Source organism: Rhinichthys klamathensis, unplaced genomic scaffold (genome assembly GCF_029890125.1).
Source record: "Rhinichthys klamathensis goyatoka isolate OS25496 unplaced genomic scaffold, OSU_Roscu_1.1 h1tg000501l_1, whole genome shotgun sequence".
Taxonomy (NCBI): Eukaryota; Metazoa; Chordata; class Actinopteri; order Cypriniformes; family Leuciscidae; genus Rhinichthys; species Rhinichthys klamathensis.
Window position 1 is genome coordinate 1,596,710 of NW_026606982.1, and position 23,226 is coordinate 1,619,935.

General features: G+C 40.1%; 1 protein-coding gene across 2 annotated transcripts; it reads left to right on the forward strand.

The window, feature by feature from the left end:
* The first annotated feature begins 2,555 nt into the window (after window positions 1–2,555).
* Window positions 2,556–23,223, forward strand: dpf2 (double PHD fingers 2). 2 transcript variants are annotated; one of them, XM_056237833.1, is made up of 12 exons: window positions 2,556–2,660; window positions 12,627–12,787; window positions 13,439–13,546; window positions 14,445–14,623; window positions 14,727–14,819; window positions 17,126–17,210; window positions 17,733–17,774; window positions 20,717–20,854; window positions 21,262–21,393; window positions 21,478–21,590; window positions 22,290–22,371; window positions 22,837–23,223. In XM_056237833.1, exons 1-12 carry the CDS (start codon window positions 2,629–2,631, stop codon window positions 22,917–22,919), a joined length of 1,248 nt encoding a protein of 415 aa, XP_056093808.1. In that variant the 5' UTR covers window positions 2,556–2,628; the 3' UTR covers window positions 22,920–23,223. The 2 variants fall into 2 exon arrangements, with proteins under 2 accessions (XP_056093808.1, XP_056093809.1); XM_056237834.1 differs by lacking the exon at window positions 17,733–17,774.
* Window positions 23,224–23,226: the final 3 nt, after the last annotated feature.

Below are 23,226 nucleotides of genomic sequence, written 5' to 3' on the forward strand. Positions count from 1 at the left end.
CCTTCCTCCATCCTATGACCCGGAAACCGATCGAGCTCAGCCATCTTGAAGGACATCTCAATTCTCTAATGGGCTATATGCACGCATAAGTTCCGCGTTTGACGCAAGGATGCTCTTGCGTTTCCGGTTGGGGAGATTTAAAGCGGAGGAAAACCGAGGAAAACGGGATTATGGCAGAGTCTTCAAAATTTACTGTCCTCTCGTCTTTGAAACGAAACTTTAATACGTTTAGATGTAATTTTATATATAGTTATGTTTATTTAATATAATAAACAAAGAAGCATAAACAAAATGAGGGGTGTCTGTTTTTGTGACTAACGTTTCTTTAGTATAGAAATAGAGTATAAAAACCAATATAAATTCTCGGAATAGCATTGGACTCTACGATCGGCGGAAGTAATCCAGCATCCTTAGACCTTCACCGGAAATACCGCCGTGCATAGAGCCCATTGCACCGCGAGGAGGCGAGGATCGAGGAGTGAGGAGGCTTCCAGAGGAGTCATGAGCGAGGATGCACAGTTGCATGCTTTGCGGAAGTGTTTTACCGACTAAACGTGACGCACGTATAAATTCTCCTCCCCCTTCACGTCGGTCACAATCATTTTAATTTATACTTTACCATTGCAGTTTAAATAAACCACACATCTCACATATTTCAACAGGGTATCTTGCTTTATTATTATTTATTACTAATTTCTTAAATAACCAAACTTCAACAACATAAGGGCAGATCCTTTGAGCGCTGCTGATGACGCAGTGAAGTGACGCTCGAGTGATCAAGTATTCCAAAGTATAAAAAAAAATTTCATTCGATTCCTCTGTCCTCATTTTCTTTCCTTGCAGCCTTCCCTCGCATCCTGCAGGGGGTGGAGCTGAGACGCGAGGAAAGGAAGCGAGGAAAGGAAACGAGGATGCACAAATAAGAATTGAGAAGCACCCAGGGTGTTTCTCAAACGGAAGGCTGCACCCTATACGAAGGCTGCATATCTCGGCTGCCACGTCATCAAACGTCGCCATCTCAATTTGAAGGATCCTTGGAAGGCAGCGTTCGTTTCACGTCCTTCATTCAGCTCATTTTGAAGGATGCATCAGATGTATCCTTGGGTGCTTCTCATTTCTTATTTGTGCATCCTCGTTTCCTTTTCCTCGCTTCCTTTCCTCGCGTCTCAGCTCCACCCCCTGTAGGACGCGAGGGAAGGCTGGAGGAATTGAATGAAAGCTTTTTTATACATTGGAATACTTGATCACTCGAGCGTCACTTCACTGCGTCATCAGCAGCGCTCAAAGGATCTGCCCTTATGTTGTTAAAGTTAGTTTATTTAAGAAATGAATAATAAATAATAATAAAGCAAGATACCTTGTTGAAATATGTGAGTTGTGTGGTTTATGTAAACTACAAAAGTAAAGTATAAATTCAAATGTTTGTGACAGATGTGAAGGGGGAGGAGAATTGATACGTGCGTCATGTTTAGTCGATAAAACTCTTCCGCAAAGCAGTACACCTGTGTATCCTCGCTCATAGCTCCTCTGGAAGCCTCCTCACTCCTCGATCCTTGCCTCCTCGCGGTGCAATTAGAGAATTGAGATGTCCTTCAAGATGGCTGAGCTCGATTGGTTTCCGGGTCATAGGATGGAGGACGGAGGAGCGAGGAGACGAGGAGGGATATTGAGAAGCACCCCTTCTTGGCCTTAAATCACCCACAATCCTTTGCACACACAAATTCACGAAAATAAACCAAATGGAAAATGAGTCGGTACTGAGCTTGTCTAAGTTTATTATTAAATGTAAGACAAAAATAATGTTTTCGGACATGAATATGTTGATGTTATCTTTTGCTTAGTCATTTATAATCAAAACTGCCAATAATGTAAGCCACTGGGAGCCACTCAGATGGCTGTCATTCACTGTATCGCATTAATAAAAGCCAGTTAATATAAAGATTTGTAATGCCAAGTATTTTCCAAAATTAAGTTTTAATAGTGTTTCCGTGTTGTGACCGTGGGGGGGAAACATGAGTGACGTAGCCATGCGCACTTACTAGACCGTCTCATTCTAGCGTTTAATTGCTGAGGAGGACATTAGCCTACAAGCCGCTAGAATAGACCTAAGCTCCATCCATGTGTTCTGCAGTGAGCAGACTCTCGCTACTTTTAAAATGTTGCAGTGGGTTGATTGAACTGTTGCAACCCTGGTAGCAAGCAGCACCATTTGCGAATTCAACTCACTGGCTCGATTTGCTGTAAACGGAATAATGATTTAAATTCAATTCTCTTTCTCAAACGAGCTTCAAAAGACTTTTATTATAGCGCACGAGTTGTATGAACAATTTAACTTTTATGATATTTTTTCTCTCTCTTTTGAATAGCAACCAGTACAGTATTAAAAACGTTCTCCTTTTGTGTTAATACAGTCGTACGGGTTTTGAAAGACAGCAGATATTTTGTTTGATTGAATAGACAGATTATTGTATTGTAGCCTACTGTCTTTATTTGAACATGAAAATAACCCTCATCTCTGCCTTCACGCGCACGCCTCCTGAACGCCCATGACCCGTGACCTTTCTCTCTAAGGTCCTTCATTCTGCGCAAGCGCAGATCACCCGCTGCAAGCAGCTCAGTAGAGCCAAGATGGCGGCGGTAGTAGAGAATGTTGTCAAGCTGTAAGTATTTTTCATACTTATTTGACTACATATGAGCTTTTCATGTTGAAATTTGATATGTAACTGAAGTAAAAATGCAACGTGATGGGCATTTCCATTATTTGCTGAAAGAGAGCTTAGATACACGTGTTTGACAAGGTTATCCGAGCTCTGGTTAAGTTAGCTGTAACGTTACTAGCAGCTGCTGTGTCCCGCTGGTGTGAATGCTTCATTTAGCTTCCGTCTTTCAGCATGATCAGGGAGCAACGCATGTAGGAGGCTTTCTCTGTTCCTCTAATGAGTGTGCTAATGACATTGTGTCATAAAGTTTTGCGGGAACCATTTTAAGCGCTCAAATGTTTGTTTCAGTTGTTTGTCAGTGCTGTGGTTGGTTATTTTGGTCTTCGGTTGTGGAAGCACCAGCTGTTTTATTTGATTTCACCTGTCATATGTGGATCTGAACATAAAAGACTGATTTATGCCACTTATTTTGACGCAGGTTACATTTATCTGACCCTTTCATATAATACTGTCGTTAATAATCAAATATATTGTTCTGACTGAAATGTATTTTTAATAAGGAGCTTTTTAGAGGAAGGGAAGTTGAAATGGTGAGTGAGTTATTCGCGATGGTTTCAGGTAGGGCTGCACGATTTGAGGAAAATGTCATATTGCGATTAATGAGGTCAATATTGCGATTGCGATATGCGATTGCGATATAATAAACAAATGGTTTCATGAGTCAACTTGCTTGGTTCTAAAGTAAAATGCACACACAGATTAGTGATCATTATGTGTATTAATGTGTATTTCTCAACTCAAACTAGCAACAACAACTAAATGATTGATAACACCTATAATGATAAATAAACCATTGATGTCTGGATAAAAATGACGACACCCCCCACATTTTAAACGTTAATTATAGCCATCCAACATTACAGTGATTCCATCAATACAATTGAAAGCTATCAACTTTTAAAATATTTATTAGGCTTAAAAAAAAAACAGCTTTTAAATTAAGTGAACTTCAAACAATCCTCACATAAACCCATAATAAATGCCATATTTACCTGTGCCCTTCCTGTCTTAAAGGGCATATTGCAGGTTAGAGGACCCAACGAGTCAATGTATAGAAAAACAATGTAGTAATTAGATTTTCTTTAAAATATACTAAAAAAAACGTTACATTGGCTTCTGGAGTCGTTTTTGTGAGAGAATTTTACTTCCGCATCTGAAAATGGGCGTGACGGGCGTGACGTAACGGGCGGGAGAGCGGTCGATTCAAACCATTCAAACAACAGGAAAACAATGGATCGCAATGACATTTCGGACTTACTCCTATGACAGACCACGGACGACAGCCTTACAATTATGAGCCTGCTATGATGCTGAGAGAGCAGGGACAGGCCAGGATTAATGTTAGACAGAACAACGGTCAGAGGAGACACACATTATTGCAAAAGTAGGCCTATTATTATAAAAAAAAACTTGCGTGGAGTGAGTGTGCGCAGCCGCAGTTTATTGCATCACTTAATCACGCTATTTTTGATTAGCCTAGCTGTCAGATACTGAGTAAACATTAAAAGAACAGGCCTTTTCAATCTTCCCTGGATGTTTTTTTAACGAAGAAATTAAATAATAGCAATCAGGAGAATGGAAGCAGCAATAAAAAAATGAGGACTGTAGTGCTGTCGGCAAAACATTATCACTGCAATAAAAACTGCACTGCAACAAAAAGGTAAGGCATATGTGTTTTTATATTTAATGCTGTTCACTGTGAGTTTTAATTAATAGTGCAATAGAGTTAATAGTGCATCGTTCATTCTGTTTGGTAAAATGTGGTGTATATCGTTCGATAATGTCGTTGTTCTACATGCACAGAGGGGAATGCAGGCCTATTTAAAACGCCGCCACGGCAGGTGTCGTGGTGAGAGACCACCGCTAACTTATAGATATATATAGCCTATATACACGTTCGCTAACGATATACATTGTGCTCACAATATTGTACAGATTATTACCATCGTATATCAGTTAATAGCAAAGCTATTATTGGTCATCTAGGAGTATTGGAATTTACCAATAACAGAATAAACTATAAGCTTTGATCAGGCGCGTATGTCATGCTCATTAATATCCATCCAGACTAACGTTACATGATATAACTTAGCGTTTTCTCATCGAGAGACATAGATATTTTTATTCCTGATATAGCCTACACGTTTTTGTTCCTCAGATCTGGTGTACGCTACACACGATCGCGTTTTTCGAAGCCGATGCGGAAGAGAAATCCTGTCTCGCAGCTGCACAAACCGCACACAGGCACGATAGATAGACAGCACCGTCCCTTTTCTTGTTATGAAACCTGTGGACTCGATGTCCTGACAGGCCGGAGTTTTTGCAACCTCCACAAACACAATAATTTACCATGACGATGATAAATTAAAATACAAAAACTATACCGAAAACACTGATTCACGACCGCTCTCACTGACTTTTTTTTTTTTATTCGATGCCACAAGAACAAGAGGTTTTACATATTCACAATATCACATTAACATTACCTGCCAGGAAATAAAAAATACAAAAAAAGTTTTACATAAAATCCAGTGCTTTCAAAGCATTACATGTTTTCATTGCTTTTTTGTTTTTAGTTTGTTCCAAGAGATGTAGCCTACATATAATGTGAAGTCATTTATAAAATGTGAAAAAAAAACGCCCAATTCTTTTTATGAATCAGTGTATGGTATTTTCCTAATAAAACAAATAACTGTATAATATGTTGTTCTTTACATTCCAAATTGTCATTCTGAGAATAAAAAAGCAAATTTACCCGCTTGTACATACAAACCTATCTGCGCTACTGAGGCTCCCTCCCTCTGGTGACGTAAAATGACGCGATGTTTAAAAAAAAAAAACGGTTTTTACGAGCAGTCAAAGAAATGCTCACTTTATCTACTAAATTTGTGCCCTTGTGTCGTTTTAAAACATTTTAAATCCTGCATTACCTTTTCATATGGTATTTTCATACAAGGTTATATATTAATTTAGATTTTTTTTTACCTGCAATATGCTCTTTAACAGGTAGGATTGAGGATTTATATACAGATTTATGTACAGAAATTGAATAAAGTTATCAAACAGTCTGCGCTGCATGAATTATAAATTATATATAGACTAATCCTTATTAAAGCTACAAAACTTCTTTAGTCAAGAGCAGTGAGTAATTTTCTGTTCCCTTTGTTCTTTGATTAACTTTACTGACGGAACGCTTTATTCGCTGCTGGCCCTTTAAGAGCAGCCGTTGCCGAGACGCGTATCTCACACGCGCCTCATTCTCTCACAAGCACAACTCTTTTCGTCCATCATAAGACTGCTCTTATGTTATGAAGATAATCGACAAAACGACATTTTGGCATAATTGTGTGTGTAATTGTTCGTTCAAGCTCGAAAGAGAACTGTATTCTGGCACCCGGTCTGTTTTTGCGCATTATACTGGCGCGCGTTTTTCTGAGTCACATTCAGGACATTCACAGGCAGCGCGCTCTCTTTTGACTTCTTGTCGTGCAAAATGGTTTTAACTTAAAGGAGCTGTATGTAAGAAATGTATTTCAATTAATCATAAAATGGCCCTGATATATCACTAGACATTAAGAAATCATGTACATTTCAAATACTTATATCACTGACAACAGTAGTCCGGCCAGGATATTGTCATTTAAAAAGTGCAGTTGCAGCCCTCAACTGATGTTGATGTTGTCATGTTGTGTTTTGGTCTGATGCTCCACCCTCCACCTATCTACCAATTACGAAGTCAGTAGTGTTGCGGGATCCGGGGTTGCCAGCTCTGCTCTAGTTACCACAGCTGCAGCTCGTCACGTTCCTGCTGGATCCTGCAGCCGATCTGGCAACCTCGAGTCAGGGGGGAGGGGGAGGGGATACACCACTCTACAGTAATTTGAAAGTGATTGCAGTACCAGTTTTGGCCACAATCTTACATACAGCTCCTTTAAGGCATTTGCACGAAGAGCGGGATCATGTAACACTAGTCAAAGGATGACAAAAAAGAAGAGATGCTGCGTTAATAGCCCTAATTTGTTTATTTCATATAAAATCGCGGCATTTTGCGTTATATAATCGCATAGGTTTGACATCGCGATTACGATTGCGATACGATTAATCGTGCAGCACTAGTTTCAGGCGATGCCGATAATTGCGAAGAATTCAGATGACACCAACTTTGGATTGACATAAAAAAAACTATAAAATATTATCCTTATATTTTAATACTATCCTTAAATTGTATACAAGTTGTAACTGCTGCCTAAAGGCTCGTACACACCGGGACGAATATCGGCGTGCGTTATTCGCCAGCGTTTTTCAACGCGTTTTTTGTGTTCACACCCAAGCGATTTTTGCTGACGATGAGCGGAGTGAACATGCAAATTCATTCCCTGACATTCCCATTTGCTCTGCAATACCACTCCATAACAGTTCTCTTTTATCAAGATTTTTGTAGTCGCTGTCGCGTTTGTCATATAGTTCTTTATGTTCCGACACCAACGAGACCAGCAGCTCTACATTCATCTTGCCTTGCATCTTCCTCGTCTTATTTCTTCCCGGCAGTGTAGACGCTACTTGGCGTATATCTTCTTCGCGTTACGTATGTGTGCTCGGCAAGACCGTTTTGTGTTTGAGCGCCCCCAAGTTGTGTTTTACTGTAACTTCAGAAGATCCAGACACGTGAGCAAAAGCGCCAATCTCATTGGTCGGATGGTTTTTGACGCAGCGCGTCAAACTATAAAAACTAACCCGAGGCGTTTTTTAAAAAATGACGCTTTTACGTGTGGCATTTTTCGCGTCGGTGTGCACACTTACATTGGCGTGCTTTGTTTAGTCACAAGGCGTTAAACGTCGGCGAATATCGCGCGCGAAATTCGTCCCGGTGGGAACAGGCCTTAAAGGGTTAGTTCGCCCATTTAAGACATGAAGTTGTATGCAATCCTTACCAGCACTATAGTGCATACACACTGACCCACTCTGTTGTCACCTCCCTGGTCAGAGTTCTGGCCGCTGGAAGTTTTGCAATAAAGTACTCCCGGTTATTTTCCGGTGCCACAAAACTGTGCGTTTTTACGTGAAAAAATTATTTGCGTTTCAAAGCTTGATTAATTTACCACACAAAAAACACGCCGGTCAAAATTCATACTTCAGTTTTAATCGGCACTATTTTCGATCCATTTCTATCAATCCGCGCTGCTGTCAACGTCAACAGTGCGCACGTTCCGATCAGCTGTTGATAGCGCGACTCGCTGACAACATGTCTGACTGCGAAACTTCTGATGATGAAACCAATTTTAGCACAATGTCAGACGGATCAGATGATGAAAGTAATTTTAGCACAACGACAATGTTATTGATTGCAACACAAAACCTCAATTGTGTGTGTGTTCAATCAAATAGTTTTCTCAGCAAATTGTACCAATATCCCTATAGCTGGCTGTTTTTATATTAGACATCTTTTCACGTGTTTTATAATGGAGTCTAAACATCAGTTTAATCATAAAGTTAGTAAATAGAGCTTACCCGTGGTACTGGTACAGCAAAACTCTTTAATTTTCCTTTTCCTCCTTGGTTGGGGATCGTCTTCGCTGAAGTGAGCACTACACACACGAAAATCCTTTATTCTGGATATTTTAGCTCCCGCAGAGTAGCCGATGGCAACCAGCCAAAGCTGTCTCATAGTTATATTCGAAACAGGAAAACGATGGAATCTGAACTTTGATCCCGGCACAATTGTGGTCACAGCCTGGGAATTTACAAGTTCGCACCATTGTTAATTTAATACTTTTTACGTCGTTGTCAATCGATTGTGTAAACACTATGGAACAGCTGATCGGAACGCGTGATTTTTTTTTTTTCCCCCAAACCACGAAATCCCGCCCTGCAGCCGATTTCATTGGTTTAGGTTACAGTGACGGGTAGGTTTAGGGATCAGTGTTTGGTGTAGGCAATCTGTACAGTGATTGACATGACCAATGACAACTTTAGAATCAGCTGCAGGGCGGGATTTCCGCTGAAGTGGTTTGGGAAAAAAAAATCACACGATCGGAACGTGCGCACTGTTGCCGTTGACCGCAGCGCGGATTGATAGAAATGGATCTAAAATAGTGCCGATTAAAACTGAGGTATGAATTTTGACCGGCGTGTTTTTTGTGTGGTAAATTAATCAAGCTTTGAAACGCAAATTATTTTTTCACGTAAAAACGTTTTGTGGCACCGGAAAATAACCGGGAGTACTTTATTGCAAAACTTCCAGCGGCCAGAACTCTGACCAGGGAGGTGACAACAGAGTGGGTCAGTGTGTATGCACTATAGTGCTGGTAAGGATTGCATACAACTTCATGTCTTAAATGGGCGAACTAACCCTTTAACACGTTCGTGTCTGCTTAACTGAGTACGTACACAACTTGTATTATATTATAGCTGTATATTACTGCCATATGGACATTATGTTGACAACTCATCTCTTACTGATAAAATAATATTTCCTAAATTATTGAATTGAATTAAACTTGATTTAGTAACCTCAAACCTGAGTTTGACAGTCCTGGTAACTCCTGGAGACACATTTCCTTATTCAGTCCTAAACGTGTTTCTATGAGTTTAGGACACTGTAGTAGCCAAATCCACAACATTGCATAACTGTTTTTGTCACACCTTTTACATTAAGGGACAAATTAGGGACAATTTGTTCTGACGTGCTCGGCGCCACTGCGGAAGAACGCGCTGATAACAAGATTAGCGAACACGAAGGCTTATCACAAGATTGAAATGGAGAAAACAGGACAGAGTAACACGGCGGATATCGCTCATATCATTTTTTTTTGACGACGTAGTTAAGGCGGCAGGCGTGTGTTGCTTAGGCGGCCGCCTTAGTTTCAAAGTGCTGCGGGAAACCCAGTAATCTATCAGTTATTTTTTTCTAGTCGTATGTTCACGTTTTCATAGACATGTTTTCATGTCATATTTCTATTTGTCAACATTAATTTTCGTAACAGTCTTAAAATATTTTCATTATCTTCATGACGGACACGCCCCGCCCCGCCCCCCCCCCCCCCCGAGTACTCGTTTATTGAGACCTATCACTGACTACGTTTACATGCAGCCAAATTTCGGGTTATGGTCGGGTTAAGGTCACTATTCGGGTTTCTGAAACATTAGGGATAACCCGTTTACATGCGTGAGCAGAGAGAGTTACTCCTGTATACATGGAATTGCAATATCCCGATGTAAACGCGACGCGCGGTTAGCGTCTGGACGTACGGACAACCTTAAGACGCAATATGCGTCATTTCCGATTCTTCTTCCTGTATCCAAAGACAACAACAACAGCAGCACGCGGATAATGAATAGTTCGGGGCAGATAGCGATCGCCTTTGTTTGCGCTTTGGTGCTGGTAACGTTACTGACCTCGCTCCAAAAGTATGCTGTGCTGTGTCTCGTCATGTTTACTTCCGGTATACTGCACGCGGGGTTTTGTATGCGCCGAGAAGTTTCTCTACTCAAAAGACCAAGATTCCTTGCGAATAGAACATGCGCAGAACACACATCACTATGGGGACATGCCGATGCGCGTTTACATGACCAAAAATTCGGGTTAGAAAAGGGGTACCCCAGGTATAATATCCCGGTTTTTAAAATCCGGGATATGAGCATATTCGGGTTTTTGCCGGTGTTTACATGGCCGTTCGCGACCGGGTTATTGCTAATATCCCGGTTTTGAACGGGTTATTGGCTGCATGTAAACGTAGTCACTGATCGAAATGAGAAATTGACAAAAGTGCCCATCCGTAGTTTCTTTTAAATGGTCTGTGATTAGAAGAACAAATCGAACACCAAGCAATAACCTACACGTCTTACTCAATTTGTCCACTAGTAGAGTTAATTTTGCTGTATCAAACGCTTACTCTGATCTATCAGGCACTCTTATTTTAGTATTATTCATGTACTATTATAGTGTTTCTTAATAATATGAATTGGCTTTTTTTTACATTTTAGTTTAGTTTTAATTTTAATTTTAGTTTGTCATTTTGTTGTGCTTTTTGTTATATTTTTTTATTTGGCTTTAATTTATTTTATTCAGTTTTAGTGATTTTAGTACTTCAACTTATTTTATTTCAGTTAGTTGCCAAGGCAACATTTCTTTCTTTTTTTTTCAGTTGAAGTATAATTTTTTTCATCTAATATTTATTTTATTTCCAGATTATTTCAGTTAACTAAAACAATTTTTAGTCTAGTTTTATGTTACTGTTATGAGTGCTTTAGGATTTAGGGTTAGTAGTAATTGTGTTAGCCTCATGTGTGCAGTCTTTTTTTTTTTAAGGGTCTGGTGTCTGACTTTGAGCCTGTTTACACTTGGTGTTATCTGCCTCGGGTGATAACTTAGAAAATTGGAAAAGCACATGCAAGAGCTGCACAATTCTGATTAAATTCAGAATCCATTTTTTTAACAGAGATCCTGATTCTCCTATGATAATAATTAAACAAAATAATCATTTTTTTACTAGAGGTTCTGACAAAATGTTAGTTGCTGCAGTTCTGTAGTATTTAAACACTTTTTTTTGTTTGAATGAATGATTCAACAACTCACTCATAAAGACTTGTTTCATTACTGCATGAATCAGCGTTTTTGAACAATTCTCTTCAAATACATTTTTTAAAAAGTTGATTGTGGACACCTACTGGTGTATCGATGTAAGCAATACAATCTTTATTTGAAGCATCAAGTTACTTTCAAAAAGTGATTTTCTCTATTTTGACCACTACTGTAGACATCATTGTTTATATCTGAACTATAAACTTTTATCCCAGTACTTCTGTGATCATTTGAATTATTGTAACCGAAATACTGATACTGTCTGTGAGGTTGAAATGCCTTTTTTGTGAAGCGGTTTCATATCTAATACATGACAACTGCTCTCTCTGGCTCAGCGGCAGCACAAATGCAGATTTGAATGTTCTTTGTGAATGTGATCGTACTTGTCAAAGGTTCAATAGACTTGGTGATTGTGAATCGTTGTGATTTAGGAATTAGATCGCATGGTGTTTGAATCGGGATCGTGGATCTGTTGAAGATTAATCGTGCAGCCCTACTAGCACAATAGCACATGCATACTTTCACAGCATTCATGGCTGGTTATGATTATACGTTTCTAGTTATTTTTCAATGTGGCTCATCCAATATGAAATTGGACTTTTAACATTTTAGCAGGTTGATGGGTGTATAGGCAGTCATTTGCTGTTAATGTTTACACTACCAATTCAGTGTGGTCACATTTCTGATTCATTGGTTCACAAAACACTGGACCCCATTTACACCTATATTTAGTGCTGCCCACAAGGTGGATCTTAATAGCAGGTATTAACGTTGTCCGAGTTGCTGGTTTGTGGAATATGAATCCCTTTTGAAGCTGTAGCTCTGTGATTTGGTGTCTTGGAGGAGGCAGGCAATCATCCCAGGGCTGTTTTGTTGTCTGGGCTCTAAACCCCTCAGAGCTCTTGGTTCTAACACAGCAAAGCTTTAAGCTTTTGTTTCATCCTCTGTGACATCAACGCCCGTCTGTGCTCTAATCTCACAGGCTTTAGCTGGCCTGTGCTCTCTCTCCGGGGCTCTTAGCGGTTGCCGGGGTGACGGGCGGGATCGGCACCTGCTAAGTGGCTGGAGTGAGAGAGTTACACTGACTGGGCTGCATGCCTGCAAGACCTCCCGCTGCATACAAACACTCACGGGCGGGTAAGCTGAACAGAGTTGAGCTGGTTTCAGGGTGGCAGTGCTAGGGTTTGTGTTGTTGAGACACTATCGCTTTTGCCCAACAGAAGATGGCTTCTCTAGACTCTGTGTGAGTTTCAGAAAGCCCCTCTGGTTAAACTTAGTTTTGGTTCAAGCTGTTGCATTTATTGTCTCTCTTGCTCTGTCTGAAGGCTGGGTGAGCAGTATTACAGGGACGCTATGGAGCAGTGTCACAACTATAATGCCCGTCTGTGCGCAGAGAGGAGCGTGAGGATGCCTTTCCTCGACTCTCAGACAGGTGTCGCCCAGAGCAACTGCTACTTCTGGATGGAGAAACGACACAGGGGACCAGGTGGGACACACTCAGGCACAGTGATCAGTTTACAGAACAGGTTTTCTTTTCTTTTCTCTGCTTTTTCAATAGAGTTGTCAAAATACCAATATTAATTGACCGAAAAAACTCTCTCTCTCTCTCTCTCTCTCTCTCTCTCTCTCTCTCTCTCTCTCTCTCTCTCTCTCTCTCTCTCTCTCTCTCTCTCTCTCTCTCTCTCTCTCTCCTCTGAGTGTTGTTCTGTGCTCGATTTTTAACAAAAAGGAAACGTTTAAATCACTTCAAACAGATGCGATAGCTGTTTCAAACGAGTGATGTTCGACGGATGCGGCATCCATCTTTGTAATGTAGGCTAAAATCTGCTTCAAAATTGGCTACCGGTTAAGTACAGAATTGATTTTAAAGTTTTATTTGTTTTTAAGTCTTTGCAGAACCAGGCTCCACAGTACCTATCTGAACTACTACATCCGCCCACACAGTCAAGATCACTCAGATCGGGGGACTCTGATCTACTATCTGTTCCTAGAACTAGACTTAAAAATAGGGATTGGATTGGATGTTTAACCCTCATCCTTCCCTCGGGTCATTTTGACTTCGAAATCTTTTTTTTTTTAGCCGAAACATAAGACATGACTGATTGCATGTATCTTTTTCATCTCCCTCTCACCAAAGGTGTTGCCCCAGGTCAGTTGTACACTTATCCAGCACGTCGCTGGAGAAAGAAGAGGAGAGCTCTCCCTCCAGAGGACCTTCGTCTAGCCTTCCCATCTCTAAAGTCCGGTATGCAGCCACTCTCTTCCTCTGTGAGAGATCGTGTTAATAGCTGGGTTTCAGTCACGTGATTATGATGACGCGCGAAATTCAGATGGAGGGCAGGGAGTGAAGAGCGCAATGGAGGAAAGTCCGTACTGTACTACTTTACACGCTATTACAAGAGAAAGAAATAAACAAAAAATCAAACATATGTTGGACGTGATCCTTACGTTATGAAGAGGAGCGATTTTTCAACTGAATTTAAAGATTTTCCTGCTATCGAGGTGGTAGATATCAGCAACTACCTCGTCTTACAGACATACTTTGACTTTACAAAGTTTGGAAACGTTACACGTTACACAAACATAGCCACTTAAGTTGTATTAACTCACCTTTGACGAAGTGATCACTGCACACACGGGTATTTTCCCATTCCGCGCTTCCCAACCGCAGACGTAGGTTTGCAAGCCGTTTTTCCGGAGTTTTTCGGTCAATTTCTTGCACCGAAAAGAAATTTTCGGTGCAAGAAATCCCCCCCCCCCCCCCCCCCCCCCCCCTTATGAACAACAACTTTTGGTACACGATAAAAACTCATCGTAGTTTGATCGATTTAAGTAACCATAAACGTCGCAAAACATAGGCATTTTGAGTTTGTTATAGTGCTTTCTAAATACAGCAAATCACTTCCTGCCCTCCATTTGCATTTCGCGCCATGGCAACGCAGTGGCGTGACGTCATATGAAAACAAGCTATAACATTGAAGAGATGTTGTTTGTAATTCCCTGTGTGTAGCCCGTTCATAGATTTGTGTCTAGGTATTTGTGTTTCACTTTCATGTAATTTAGATTTCTGTATGTTTTGGTGATATTTCTATCCATCTCTATGCAGTTGCCTATGGATGTGAATGTGTGTGTGTATGTTTCAGAGCTGGATCTGGGGCTTAAGAAGGAAGTTTTCTCCAGTGATGGAAGCAGCTTAGAGGCTCTTTTGAAAGGAGAGCCACTGGATAAAAGGTCAGGGTTGGAGCTCCGCACAGGGGAGGAGGAGCCCAGCTCTATAGAGCTCTCCACTGGGGCACTAAACCCCAGCAGCAGGGTCCGAAAGGTACTGAGAACAAGTGATGATTTGGATTTAGGGTGTTTTTGTTGAAATCTCACCTTGCTTGGTTATTCTGTCTGATTTATTTATTTTTTGTGTGTATGTGTAGAGAATTTTGGAGCCAGATGATTTTCTAGATGATCTTGACGATGAAGATTATGAGGAAGATACTCCGAAGAGAAGGGGAAAAGGCAAGGGAAAGGTGAGATCTTGATCTTCTAAACTTGTGCTTGTAAATATCATGTACACATACATAGTCTATGTCAGGGATGAAGAACGTCTGTCCTGGAGGGCTGCTGTCCTGCAGAGTTAAGCTCCAACCCTGAAAAAAAAAAAAACCTCACCTGCTTTATGCCGAATTCACACTGCACCATTTTCAAAGTAGTCGGGTCACTGTTCTATTCACACTGCACGATGGATCGGCGACAGGAGGTTTCACACTGCATGACTTTACAAAAGAAAGAATCGCTGACAACTTCTGTCTGGTCCAAAAACTACGTTTGACAACCAAACACAGGCGAGAAATGATAAGGAAATAAAACAAGATCACGTGTGTGTGAGACCGAAATTGTTATTAAAAATGATAGCCTGCAAGAAGATTTGCGATCCTAATTGTCTGTGCGCTGATTTGCAGCGAAAAGGAGAAGAAAAACAGATTATGTAGGAGGAAATGGTTGGGGAGACGAGGGGAGCAAGGATTGTGTGTTCTGTAAAGAGTAAATAAATAATTTTGCAATGTGCTGGTGGTCAAGCAAATGTTTGTGCTTTGTTTCTGTTTGATATATTTGTAAATATATCTATTAAAATTAGGGGTGGCACGGTTCACAAAACCCACGGTTCGGTTTGTATCACGGTTTTCGGTTCTGTACGGTTCTTGTTTTTTCTTTTTCTTTTAATCTTTAACACTCCAGAAATGTACTTCAGCATATGATATATAGCTTAATTATCCACAATTTAGGATACAGTATTAACAAAAATGTTATATCATGCAATCATGCACAAACTGAATTTGACTGGACTTTAAGCGCATTATTGGGACCATCTCCGAGGAAAGCTATGTGAGATTTTGATACAGCAAGAGAGAAGATATTGATGACATGCTTTTCGTTTATTTGGCAAAAGAAGTAGAATGTGTATCACTATCTCTACAGGAACTTATGTGCATTTTTAGCACACAAAGATTGAAATTAACTTGCATTTATCAAACTGCCAACTTAAGTGTAGCTCTTACAAAAATTGTATCTTTTAAAAGAAAAAGAGAGGAACTCTTAAAACTGTCTTTTAAATAAGTCAAAATACATGAAACATAATTGCCTGTAATTAGGCTATAGCAATAGCAAAGGCCATAATCATAAAGTGAAACATAAGTTTAACCTCAACACAAAAACAGTATCAACAATGCTTCTATTCCCTGAGAGTGAGGATACACTTTTTTTCACTTGAAATTAAAGTGCAGTATTTGGAAACATGACTGGAGTTCTTAACTAAACTTAAAGTGCCACTGTAGCTGCTATATATTTAAATATCATAACATGAAATCCAAAATGTTCCCACACACCGGACTTATACGACGCTGGCGCATCCTCCAACTCCGGTTAGCCTTCCTTATCTCTCCCACTTGCCACTTCTCCGCGTGACATGACCTGCAGTACTCCATACTCCACTTTTACTGGCGTGTTCGACTTGAACCGGCGCTGCACAGAGCGATCGGTAATGACATCAAAGTACCGCGAGAGTGATTGAAAAGCATACGGAGCCGTCCCGCTCGCTGTACTTTGATGTCATTCACCGATCGCTCTGTGCAGCGCCGGTTCAACTCGAACAAGCCTCATATGACTGTATGTCCACACACGTCTTATTTCGCGCGAAAAGGAAACACACGTCTGAGGTCACATACGGGCACGAGGCTACATTGCACATGCGTCGAACCGTGAGACACACACACACGCTGCGAACCGAACGGTTCGGATGTTTTTTCATGTACCGTGCCACCCCTAATTAAAATACTGATATTCTGGTCTATTACTCCTCCCCAAACATCCCGCTGTCCTGTTTCTTGCTCTCTCATTGGCTGTCGGTCATCGCCGATGTAGTTTTCAGTCAGAACACATTCACACAGCAGGATTTTGAATCACCGACAGGTCCAGATATTTAGCATGCCAAATAACTCACGGGCGTCTGTGATTCTCTCAGATCGCGTCTTTGATAATTCACACTGCGTGATTGTCACTCACGTGAACGAGCACCGATTTGCCTGTGATTTCGGGCATTTGTCGGTGATCTCACAAAACCTGTCGGCGAGCGAAAATCGGGCCTAAACTCGTTCAGTGTGAACTCGGCATTAGTGATCCTGAAGACATTGATTGCCTTGTTCAGGTGTGTTTGATTAGGGTTGTAACTAAACTCCGCAGGACAGCGGCACTCCAGGACTGTCGTTCCCCATCCCCTGGCCTATGTTAGGCACAACACCTGTAAAAGGTTATAGTTATGATGATAATGGTTACACAGGGTCGTGGTGGTGTCAGCAGCGCTCGGAAGAAGTTGGAAGCAGCAGCAGCTTTGGAAGATCGGGACAGACCGTACGCCTGTGACAGTGAGTCATATATGGCATTCAGGGGAACCACATGACTCAACCCGCTGACCTCTCGGTGATCTCATCTGGAGATCGACTTCTCTTTGCTATAAAAAGGCTGAGCTGTACTGTATCTGACTGACACACTAAACTTGAGAATCATTTCACAATCAGCTCGCTCTTGTCTATTCATGAAAGCCAGAAGTACAAAAAAATGCACATTTTTATTGAAAACATCTCAAAAAGCCTACTATTCTGTATGCTTTGGTTTACCAATCGCACATCTAGCCTGATTAAAGTAGTTATCTTAATCTTGTAAACCAGAGGACAATTTATACTTGATGTCCAATTGATTTCAAGTTTCATGTTGTACTTTCGTAGTTCTGGATCTCTATTCTCTGCATTTGTGTCTCTTAAATGTGTCATGATACTGTGATGCAAATGTTCTTTGAGTTTATTTCTCCTGATTTTCTGATATTTGTTTTCAGTCTGTGAGTCTTTCTCTTCTTTCTCTCTTTTTTCTTTCTTTCTTCTCTCTTTCAGACACTTTCAAACAAAAGCATATTTCAAAATCTTCCGAAAGAGGTATATTGCTCTCTTTCTCTCTCTCTCTTTCCATCTACCGGTAGTTCTCCTTCCCTGATTCTGTCTTTTTCTTCTCCTTCCCCATCCGCTCATGTCTTGGTTTTCCGCTTTCTCTTTATTTTGTGTGCATTGCAAACATGATTTGTGCCTGACAAGAATGTACCGAACTTTTTATTTGAAATTAGGTTGTTGTTTTTGGGGGGGGGGGTTTAAGAAAAACTGCCTGAACAGCGTTAAGTGTGACAGCAGATTCAGATGAAGACTTTTTCCACAGAGTTAATTTATTTTCCCCCCCCTAAACAAGCTGTACTGCCTTCGGGCCAGGTGAAATGTTCAGACACGTCCAAGCGGGTTTTTCTCGGCAGCATGACTCAATATAACTTCCCAGTCTGAGGAGTTCTAATTGTTAACTGTTTGAAAAGCACTTTATACTTACAGCAACTCTGTTACTATTTACTTGCATGCATCTTATGATTCGGCATCAGCAGGGACCTGCTCATACAATATTACACCACTGTTCAAAAGTTGTTTTTTATAGAAGTCTCTTATGCTCACCAAGGCTGCATTTATTTGATCAAAAATACAGTAATATTAGTAAAATATCAACAATTTAAAATAACTGTTTTCTAAGTTAATATATTTAAAAAATGTATTTTATTCTTAGGAGAATTTTATTATGCTGAAAATGCATCTTTGCATCACGTCTTCAGTGTCACATGATCCTTTAGAAATCATTGTAATATGCTGATTTTATGCAGTCCCCGGGGGGACTGCATAAAATTAATTACTGAACATTTCTCCTCCTACACTTTCTCGTATCCCCTTTTTCCCCAAAATAGTTGTGGGAACCGGGGAAACCACAATCCTAAATTGGCTGTTCTTGTCACAAAAAAAAATCACAATACTTTGAAATATCCCATCCCCGGTTAATACTTAGAAATTGTTTGACATGTAAATTGCTGCTTTTTATATAACCTCTATTCACCTCTTTACTCTTCATTACTTGTTCTGTGTTGTCTCTGTTTTTTAGTTCTTTTCATCGCTGCTTGTAATACTCATTCTTCTCTTCACCTCGAGGTTGCTCCCTGTTTTTCTCATTCCTTTTCTGATTAGATTCAAATAGTGCCTCTATTTTTAAGTTGCTTAAGGATTGATCAATCCTATTTCCCCAAATGTGTGATGCTTACGGTTTTAAAGGGATAGTTCACTGAAAAGTGACAATTGTCATCATGCCCATCATGTCGTTCAGACCAAATAACTTTCTAGTGTGCAACAGTAAGGGTGTTGTCTAAAGCTGCGGTGCACACTGTACAATTTATAATAGTCCTTTACAATTATTGCTTGTCAGACTGTACGAACATGATCCCAGTATAAGTCATTCCAAACTATGGGATCTCAGATGTCATTAATGTCAGACTGTACGCCAGTTAAGTAAGCAATACGGTACGAGAGGCTGTGCTGTATCGTGAATAAGTAAATAATTGCCTGCGTGCCTGCAATGCCCTTCAGCCGTGACTTACTCACGATACATCACAGCCTCTTGTACCTTAATGCTTACTTGACTGGTGTATAGTCTACAGATGATGGCTGAAATGGTGGCTAGCAAAGAAAAACTAAAATCTTGAAAAGACAAAAAAAAATTGTGTGTGTGTGGAGCAAGTGGTGGTTTGTTGTCGCCAGGTTCGGCGCTCCTATTGGTTTTTGATTTGACAGTGGTCGGAGGAGAACTCATGCTGCATGACTGTGCCTTGACTTCTGACACTGCCAGAATTGAATTGTAAACTACAATCAGGAATCTTTTAGGATTTGCAAAATTTGTCTCCGAAGGCAAAATCATGGCCAAAATCGTACAGTGTGAACCTGGCTTAACAGAATGACCAAGCTTCTCTTCTTCATACAATGAAATTGAATTTGGGGACCAATCGTATGGAAAAAGGCTACTTGGTTGTATGCAAGGAAATAAGTCGTACCATTTCGGAACGACGTGGCTAAATAAATAACAGAATGATTATTTTGTGGTGAACTATCGCTGTTGTTTACAGGGTTCCTACGCAGGAAAAGTATGGAATTTGAGTCATTTCTAGGTGTGGAAAAGTATGGAAAAAAGAAAACAGAATATGGAAAAATATTTGTGTTTCCAGACTATTGGCCCGTTTCAGTTTTCTAAAATATAAAATTAAGAATTTCTAAAAAAATGTATCATACATGCATTGGTTTCATGGCAAAAGTTTAGTGATTGTTGAACACAATTGAATAAATTCAAGGCACACATTTTCATTTTTCAAAGCTCTGTCTTTTAACATAAGCGAGTCTCTTTTGAACTTCACTAATCGAATGTGCATGTGCCACTCAAACCAGCAACAGATAAAGGAACAAATGATTTGTACTTTGCTGTTTGGTGATCATTCAACATCAAACCACGATTATAGTATCGAACTGATGTGTCAGAGGTGAATATATGCAGGTTATAAAGTGCTTTCGGTTTCTTCTCATTTAAGCACATCACTTTGAGAAAACCAATGGAAAAAGAGGGAAATTAAGAATGTTTACAGATGACTGTACTATACCAAATGAAATGCTGAACATAATGCTGCATGATCCATTTATTTTAAATATGGTCTGAAAAATCTACAGAAAGGTTTTTGAAATGGAAAATGTGTAGGAACCCTGTGTTTAAGTGATCTTTTGAGTAAACATATTAACATTTGCCGTGGTGTTGAAGAATGAGAATTAATGAAGATCAGAAGAGCCAGGAGCGGTGGAATGATCTCTCAACTGTCCAGTAGCAAGCATGTGGGCATGATAATGGTGCATGCATGAGAGAGCTTTTGGTGTGAAGCAGTCATGCCCCATTTGCTGAAGTACAGATGATGTTTCGGTGCATATGACCACTGAGGGCACTTATAACTGTCATTTTGATCTCTGTGTGTGTGTGTGTGTAGTCTGTGGGAAGCGCTATAAGAACAGGCCTGGTCTCAGTTATCATTACGCCCACTCTCACTTGGCTGAGGAGGAGGGGGAGGAGAAAGATGAGATGGACATTCGCGAACCAACTCCACCCCAACAGGATGAACCAAAGAGTAAGCAATTGATCATGCTTTGTTGTTGCACAGACTCTGGTAGCCAAAGAAGCAGAGGCCATTTAACTTTGTCACTTGGGAGTGTCATGAAATATTTTAGTCAATATATATAGCCAATAAAACCTATTATAGATTAAACTCTTAACTGGTTGGCAGTGTGGTACACAAGTATTGATAGAATGGCTTATTTTAAAACCTAGTGGGGTACCTTGCCTGCCATCTTAAATGGAATGCTGTACATAGCCAGCATCTCGTAGTCCCTTCTACAAGGCAGCTAACTAGATTTTGAATAGATGTTTTAGCTTTTAGGGACAGTGTTGGGTTGTATAATTTTCAATGAACACTGATTGGTGTGTTTTGAAGTAATGTTGGGTATTCTCTGTTCTCTTTCTCTCTCTCTCGGGCAGCTCCAAAAAAGGGCCCAGACGGTTTGGCTCTGCCGAACAACTACTGTGATTTCTGTTTGGGAGATTCCAACCTGAACCAGAAAACTGGCCAATCAGAAGAGCTTGTGTCCTGCTCAGACTGTGGTCGTTCTGGTAAAACAAACACTCACACTTTCTCCTGCTTGCTGCTTTTAATTTTCTTGACCAAATGATTATTAATCTGTTCTTCGTTTTCAGGTCACCCTTCATGTCTGCAGTTCACTCCAGTGATGATGGCTGCTGTGAAAACCTATCGCTGGCAGTGCATTGAATGCAAATGCTGTAACATATGTGGAACATCAGAAAATGATGTGAGTTCGTTTACCACTGTGTAGTAGGGGTGTAACGGATCATCATAGTTGACTGCTGTACCTGAATACTGTTAGACCTACCTGAAAAACTTAAAGCACTTTTTATTTTATTCATATCTTTGTTCTATTGTATTTATCTATGCTTATATTTTTAGGCTAGTAACTTTTGCTGTGGTATTCAAGTACTCAGTGTTCTGTAAATAATAAATAGAAAGCAAAATGAAACGTAACACACTTTTTATTTGTTGCTCAGCTGAGAAACTATCCGATCCATGACTCAAAAACCGTAATAAGATTTGAACCATGAGTTTTATGACCATTTTTGAGTTACAAATAAATTTACTTAACCTCCTTAAAACTGCACTATGTAACTTTTGGCACTCTAGCGGTTACTAAACAAAGCTACTTCTCTCTGTTTGTCTATGACGAGGCACGCAGCTACTGGGCTACTCCGCAGTGGTCTAAAATAGTCAGAATATAAACACTTAAAGGTATACCGCAGTGATTCAGGATAAGACAAAACACGGTTTGGAAAAATGTATTCATGATGTACTCGCTCATATACATTTTGTAAATTTTGAACACAAAAAAGTTACATAGTGCAGCTTTAAGGAAAACTAGTCTTGTGTTGAAATTGCTCCCTCCCTCGGTTTATGATGCCTATGTGGATTCTCAGTAATGTAGTATGCTTTTTCACAGGACCAGCTATTGTTCTGTGATGATTGTGACCGAGGTTATCACATGTACTGCCTCTCGCCCCCCATGTCTGAACCTCCTGAAGGTAAAGTGCCATGCACTAATGGCTCATACACGCATACTCTGCCGTTTAAGTTTGGGGTCTGTGAGATTTCAAAAATAACAGTAAAACATTTATAATATTTCAAATAATTTATATTTCAAATAAACATAATAATAATAAGAAGAAATGTTTCTCAAGCATCAAATCAGTGTGATTTGATTTCTTGTGACAAATGATTTCTGAAGGATCATGTGACACTCAAGATGAATTATGGCAGCTGAAAATACAGATTTATCATCACAGGAATACATTAGATGTTAAAATATATTTAAAATTGTATTTAGTATTTTGCAATAATACTGTTTTTGCTGTGTAAATGCAGCATAAGGGACTCATTTTTAAAAAAAAACCTTACTTGCCATTCATTTTTGAATGGTAGTGTATGCTCAAAGCACATAGAGTTGACTTCCATAGTGCTAAATCACAGATTTGGGCTTTGCTTTACAGGAAGTTGGAGTTGTCATCTGTGTTTGGCTCTCCTGAAAGAGAAGGCCTCCATATACCAGAATCAGAATGCTCCGCCCTCGTGATGGTCCTTTGGGAAAGACAGATCCTCGATCACATAGTTCCTGCCAAGATTTGTTTGTTTGATTTAAGCAAACAAAATAGGTGGAACAGAAGTTGTAGTGGAACAGAAAAGGGACAACCACCTCGCCCAGGCCCTCAGACACAAATAGCAGGAGAGAAAGAGAGAGGGAGTGAGAAAGAATGGCCTCCTTCTCTTATTCCTCATTTACATCTCAGCAGGTTTGATCTCAGTATGACTGTTACACAGTTCCAAGTTTCAAACTACCCTTGCTCTTTGTTTTCAACTATTGGCCCCCCACAACGAACACA

Coding starts and splice junctions, on each gene's coding strand:
- dpf2 (XM_056237833.1), top strand. CDS start 2,629: ATGGCGGCGGTAGTAGAGAATGTTGTCAAGCT. Junction 12,788..13,438: donor GAAACGACACAGGGGACCAG/GTGGGACACACT, acceptor CTCTCACCAAAG/GTGTTGCCCCAGGTCAGTTG. Junction 21,591..22,289: donor GTGGAACATCAGAAAATGAT/GTGAGTTCGTTT, acceptor GCTTTTTCACAG/GACCAGCTATTGTTCTGTGA.